Source organism: Gossypium hirsutum, chromosome D13 (assembly GCF_007990345.1).
Source record: "Gossypium hirsutum isolate 1008001.06 chromosome D13, Gossypium_hirsutum_v2.1, whole genome shotgun sequence".
Classification (NCBI taxonomy): domain Eukaryota; kingdom Viridiplantae; phylum Streptophyta; class Magnoliopsida; order Malvales; family Malvaceae; genus Gossypium; species Gossypium hirsutum.
Window position 1 is genome coordinate 10421808 of NC_053449.1, and position 6478 is coordinate 10428285.

Here is a 6478-nt window from a genome sequence, read left to right on the forward strand (position 1 = left end):
ATTACAAAAAAAAAAAGAAAAAAAAAAGAGTGGCGTCTTTAGTTTTTTTCTAGTGCTACCATATATTCCTTGCTTGCCAACATTTCTCTCCCCCTCTCTCTTCCATATATAAAGGGTTAAAATGTGCCACAAATACTTATAATTTCAAAAATTAAAAATTTAATCCATTTATTTTTATTTTATAATTTTAGTTTTTCTTTTTTTTTTAGATTTTAAAATTCATTCAAACTCAATTGTTACCATTATTAATTTTTTGGATAAGTTTAAAACAAAAAAAATTCACTTCATATCTATATAATTTTGGATAAGTTTAAAATAAAAAAATTCACTTCGTATCTATATAATTAAACACTTAAACTTATATTTAATTTAAATTTAATAAAAATTATAGATGTTAGCAGTTTAATCAAAAATAAAAACTCTAAACAAAATTCCATTAAATAAAACTACAGGACCGACGGACTCGTAATTTTCCTAATTTTTATGAAATAAAGAAAATAAAAATGTTAACAATTTAACCAAATAATTTGATCTAAATTCCTTATTTTCGAAAAGCAGATTCGTGGAACATTTTAACATATATAAATAGGACCGGCGGATTTTGACAAACGTAGTGAAAGATCGAAATTGGCAGAAAATGAAGGTTTCCGTCAAAACTCTCAAAGGCACTCACTTCGATATCGAAGTCAAACCCGAAGATGCGGTTCGCTTCTCTCTCCCTCTTTTCCCAGGGATTTTACGTTTCTTGACTAGGGTTTTCCGTTTTCCCCTATATTTGAACATTAATTCGCTTTCATCCAGGACTGTATTAGTTGGACTTATTATGCACGTAGTTGAATTACCATGCCTGACATGTAAAATCGGAGATCGTGAATGATTTGTTCAATTTTAGTGTCTAATTCATTGAATATGTTTATTTAGCTTGTGAATAGTCTAGCTACTTCGATTAAGTTTTAGTGGACTGATACTCGTGTAGCTTGAACGGCAATATCATTTTCTTCTGGCGACAATTAGCAATTAAGTACTTCTTCCTACGTAATGCTTTTTACTAGTTCATTGAAATTAGTGAATAATACTTTGATTTGTGGGCTTCATTTTTGTATTAGTATTTCATTAACTTGTATCATTGAATATTAATTCATAGATTGCCATGTAATTGCTAGTTGTAGTTTGCTAGATATAAGTTTGAACTGGGGTATACACAAGCTTTGAACATTGAAATGTGCTAATATCTCATATTTTGCAATGTTCTTTCACCTTTTTTTTAAAAAAAAAAAAAAAATTTAGTGTGGCTATAAACACCGGATTAAATGTACAGAGGCTTCTTTTAATAGATCTTCTATAACCAAGGATCAAGTTCTGCATTCTATGGTTACATCTAATCAAGGGTTGTGTTTTTTAATGATGTGGATTTTCTAACTATATAAATAAGCTATTATTATTTTTATTGTTTTCTGCTACTTTTTATGCTTTTAAGGCTTATATATGCATATATATATGCACAGACATGAAATTCTTGGGATAAAATGCATTCTGCCTTCTGCCTTTTACATTACTTTGTCACTTGGTATTATACTATTCTGCTGCAAATGCTTGTCAATTCTTTCAGGTTGCAGATGTAAAAAAGAACATAGAAACTGTTCAAGGGGCTGATGTTTATCCTGCTGCACAACAAGTGCTTATCTTTAAGGGAAAAGTTCTTAAAGATGACACGACACTGGCTGAAAACAGTGTCAATGAAAATAGCTTTATTGTGATCATGTTGACAAAGGTGAGTTTGGTTACAGTATCCTGATTTTTATGTTTGTAATCTTTCATCTAACTTGTTCTAACTTTTCTGAACTTTGTCCTAATAAACGCCTAACTGACATAATTATTTTTCACACTGCTGTTGAACTTGAAAGTTATCTTAGATATAACTTATGATGGAGTGTTGTATCATTATATATTTTTTTTTTTGAAATCTGGTTGTTGCTTTCCTTTAGGTGCATCTTAAAAATCAAATTTTTGCTAAACTAGAAAATTTTCTTTGCACTATTTTTCGACCTCTGACTTGTATTGTATCTGAATTTATTTTTCATGACTGTCATTTTCATACTAATAATGTCCTTTTTGCTTAAATAAACTAGAATAAGGGTGCATCTGGTGAGTGTTCAACTGCTTCAGCAGCTCCTACAAAGAAAGTAAGATTATAATTTTGTTACCTCTCTTACTGCTACTTGCATGCATTTTTAGCTACATTTCTAAAGGCATTTGTGATTGATATAACATGAAAAGCTTTGGGGTTCTGTTTTTGCCGTGATGGTAGGTGTTCTTTACTTCAATGCTATGAACTAGAACTTGAAGTGATAGTCAAGCATCTTGAGCAAATATACTTTGTATACGAGTAGATCATCTAAAAAGTTATAGGTAGCAAATAGAATGCTTTTAAGATTTTGGGTTTATAGATATAGCCCAGGTTTGAGTTGTTTTGAGTCCAACTGATAGATATGTTACACTATTGAGCTACAAACATAATGCATAATTTGGAGTTTGAGTTGGTGTTATTACCAAATTCAACACCTTAAATGTTTGAGTTAGTCACATAATGTCTGTTTTCCCCCCACTATACAATCTTTAGGGTATGTTGCTTCAAAACCATGCCTGTTTGCAAAGATTATTGTTGAGTAAGTAGTGATTTTTGATTCTTTGTAGGCTCCTGAGGCAAGTAGTCTGCCAACAGCTACAGTACGAGCTTCGACTGCACCTGTTGTGACGTCTGCTGCGTAAGTCCCACTATTCAACACTTTTGGTCAGATACAGCACCTTTGCAATTGATTAATTGCTTATTAATTTCTTATTCAGGGCTGCACCTCCCGCTGAATCTGCTCCTGTTGCTTCAAGTACTCCTCTGTGAGTAACTTATTCTTGATAGTAACTTTCATGCTTCTAATTTGAAGGACAGAAGCTTGCATTTGATTTAATCGAATTGCTTTTAGTAGGAGAGATCTTGGTTTTTTTCCTTGTTTTCCTTTGCATAATTGTAATATCTTGAATAATGTCTTTGGAAACAGGTCAGATTCTGATGTTTATGGCCAAGCAGCATCTAATTTGGTTGCAGGGAGTAACTTCGAGGGAACAATCCAACAAATTCTTGACATGGGTGGAGGGACCTGGGACAGGGACACTGTTGTCCGCGCCCTTCGCGCTGCTTATAATAACCCAGAGAGAGCTGTTGAATATTTGTATTCTGTAAGTACCTTCTTTGTATCTTGAAGAATATGTGCTTTCTTCTGTGCTTCTAGTTGCTGTTGTTTTATTATTCTCCTTAATGTAGTTGCTGTTGAATATATGTGCTTTCTTCTGCCCTCTCCCTCCCTCCTCCCCCCCCCCAAAAAAAAAAAAAAAAAAATTGTAAACAGGAATGTTGGATTTCTATCATATGGTGTCTTAATTTTTCCCCCCTTGGGAATGGTGGGTTTTGATGATATTTTATACTGCACCCTTTTCTTTTCTTCTTTTTAGTTTTCAACTAAAACAAGCATTCATTTGTTTCCTAAGCTGCATCTCATCTCGTCATAAATTATTGTTGCAAATACTAGGGCATCCCTGAGCAAGCTGAAGCTACACCTGTGGCCCATGCTCCTGTAGTTGGGCAAACCACTAGCCCTGCAGAACCACCTCAACAGCCTGCACAAATGGCAGCTATTCCTACAAGTGGACCAAATTCAAATCCATTAGACCTCTTTCCCCAGGTAAAATTGTCATGCGGTAGACATTTGATAAATTTGATGATGGGCAAATGAACCAGTGACTTGATTTCCTTTTATTGATACAGGGCCTTCCAAACATGGGTGCAAGTGGTGCTGGGGCTGGCTCTCTTGATTTTTTACGGAACAGTCCACAGGTCTCTCTCTTTCTCATTTGGTTATATATGGGCTTGTTAGCATGACTGTCATGTAAATACCTACCTAGGACTACACTCAGTTTGCAATTCTCTTTTCAGTTTCAAGCTTTGCGAGCGATGGTGCAAGCCAACCCACAAATATTGCAGGTTATTCTCTGGTCCCTTGTTTCCCCTCTTCAATCTTCATGTGTGTGTTTCATTTTCTTTTCTTCTTCCTTTTTTCCTTTCACCTTTCCTCAATGTCTCCCTTTTTATATTTTTGGCAGCCTATGCTTCAAGAGTTGGGGAAACAAAATCCTAATCTAATGAGACTTATTCAAGAGCATCAGGGTGACTTTCTTCGCCTGATCAATGAACCTGCTGAAGGTGGAGAGGGGTGAGTTTGTTGTTTTTAGTTGCTCATTTCTTGAACTTATATACTGCATGTATATCAAGTGCTTATTTGACATTCCTGTTGTAAAGAAACATTTTGGGGCAATTAGCTGAGGCGATGCCACAAGCTGTGCAAGTCACACCTGAAGAACGTGAAGCCATAGAACGGGTATGTCATCTGTTACATAAAGGCTGACTTGGATGTGTTCACTATTCTCTGTAATCATGGATTATTTAGCTATCTTCCCCACTGCCTCTGGAAATGCTTTCATTTCCTTGGACTTTATCTGAGTTATGAAATATGCATCACATCTTTCTTTTAGGCAATGGTTTTACTTTTAGATGATTAATAAACTCAAATTTGTTGCATTGATCTTGTGCCTACAAATACTTTTGTAGTCTCCTTATTCTCTTGTTCATTCCCCATCTCTTGCAGCTTGAAGCAATGGGGTTTGACCGTGCAACTGTGCTCCAAGTGTTCTTTGCGTGCAACAAGAATGAGGAACTTGCAGCCAACTACCTTTTAGATCATATGCATGATTTTCAGGATTGAGTTGGTAAAGGAAATGACTAGGGGAAGTAGAATTTTATTCTCTTTCGTTCTTTGGGTCCATTGTCATTCATGTTCCCCCTCCCGTCCCCCCAAAACTCTACCGACTTTATTCTTAAACAAGTGATGTAAGTGTTTGGTGTAGAGACAAGGAATGTGAAGATGTTAACTTCATTTTTTTTTTCTTTTTTCTTTTTATTTCAGGACCCATTATTTATAACGTTATATACAAGTTTCTTTCTAAGCTTGTGCGTATTGTACTTTACATTTTATGCTATTATAAGCACTTGCGACGAGGAGCTGCACCCAACTTTCAAGTTCTTCGATCAATACTCTTAGAGGTCTAGACATGGAAAAGACTTGAGGCAGTATGACGCAGCCAAATTTTCCATAAGGCGAAGGTAAAAACAATGGACTAAGGAATCGTCGGGTGGTGAACTCACACTTTTGAAGTGACATTTTCTTGGGCCCATTCCCCCCAATTACTCCGTTGAGGTCTAACTCAAAAGTGAAAATGAACAGAATTTCATAATTGCTGGACAATATGACATTCCCAGGAACAAATGAGCAATAGATTCATGTTCAACATTGCGAAAACAACAGGATCCACTAGGTTCATACCTCGAAGGATCATAAAATATCGGGTTGAGAGAGGTGTCCACCCACATTTCTAAAGGAAGAACTTTAACTATGAAGGAAGACGAGCTTTCCAAATCAAATTCCAGAGAGTTAGTTGACTACTCGGGGAAGTGTCAATAGAGGGAGTACTAAATGCTAGGATGAAAGAATAAGCATTAGCCAAGGTAAAAGTTCCAGATTTCGTAAGCCCCCAACCAACAAAATTTGATCCCTAGAGTGCTTAAGAACACATCAATTAAATCTTGCGGGAATTGGACAAATATCGAATAAAAACCACTACGATCCTAGCTATTGCAGACTTGCTCGAAAGACCAAAACTCCTCCAATGGCAGTAGGGGGCCTTGTACAAGATTGCGGAGAGGGCCTTGTCTTGACCACTTATTACTAAAAAAATTCATTGTTCTACCATCCTTAATAACCCATCTCATCTCTAGCTCAATGAAGTGGCGAATCTTCTTCAAAGAGGGTGTATTCTGTACAAGGTTTTGATTACTAGGGTCAGTGATGTATTTTGATATAAGGATTTTAGCCCAAAGGGTAGCCTTCTCCTGGATTAGTATCCAACCAAGCTTTACTAGCAAAGCTTGATTTTTAATTATTGCTTTCGATATACCCAAACCTCCATAGGCTTTAGGTTGTACGACCAAATCCCACTTTAGAAGTTGTCCATGATTTGTATGATCATAACTTTCCTAAAGAAAGTTCTTGTTAATTCAGTCTAGCTGACTATGAATACTGGAGGGGAGTAAACAACACTGCATGTAATAGTTCTGGATGGAGGCCATTGTTGACTGGATAAGAACCAACCTTCCAAGGGATAGAAAATTTGGCTTTTCAATAGCTTAGCTTGTTATGGAAATTATCAACAATAAGATAATAGTCATGTTTAGTGACTCTCTTCATGTGCATAAAGAACCCAAGATATTTCACTAAAGCATTGGATATGCTTTTTCTAGAGTCCGCACATTTAGGGGAAAAAGCCACTTGGGATTTCTCAAAGTTTATAGTTAGTCTAGATTCTACCATGAATA

The 6478-nt window shown here is 35.8% G+C and overlaps 1 protein-coding gene across 1 annotated transcript; it reads left to right on the top strand.

Moving 5' to 3' along the window:
* Window positions 1-521: 521 nt before the first annotated feature.
* LOC107920589 (ubiquitin receptor RAD23c) lies at window positions 522-5052 on the top strand. Its single transcript, XM_016850374.2, has 12 exons — window positions 522-703; window positions 1610-1771; window positions 2130-2183; window positions 2695-2765; window positions 2845-2892; window positions 3054-3231; window positions 3582-3734; window positions 3818-3886; window positions 3986-4033; window positions 4153-4262; window positions 4349-4427; window positions 4695-5052. Exons 1-12 carry the CDS (start codon window positions 638-640, stop codon window positions 4809-4811), a joined length of 1155 nt encoding a protein of 384 aa, XP_016705863.1. The 5' UTR covers window positions 522-637; the 3' UTR covers window positions 4812-5052.
* Window positions 5053-6478: the final 1426 nt, after the last annotated feature.

Coding starts and splice junctions, on each gene's coding strand:
- LOC107920589 (XM_016850374.2), top strand. CDS start 638: ATGAAGGTTTCCGTCAAAACTCTCAAAGGCACTCACTTCGATATCGAA. Junction 3,232..3,581: donor CTGTTGAATATTTGTATTCT/GTAAGTACCTTC, acceptor TGCAAATACTAG/GGCATCCCTGAGCAAGCTGA. Junction 4,263..4,348: donor CCTGCTGAAGGTGGAGAGGG/GTGAGTTTGTTG, acceptor CCTGTTGTAAAG/AAACATTTTGGGGCAATTAG.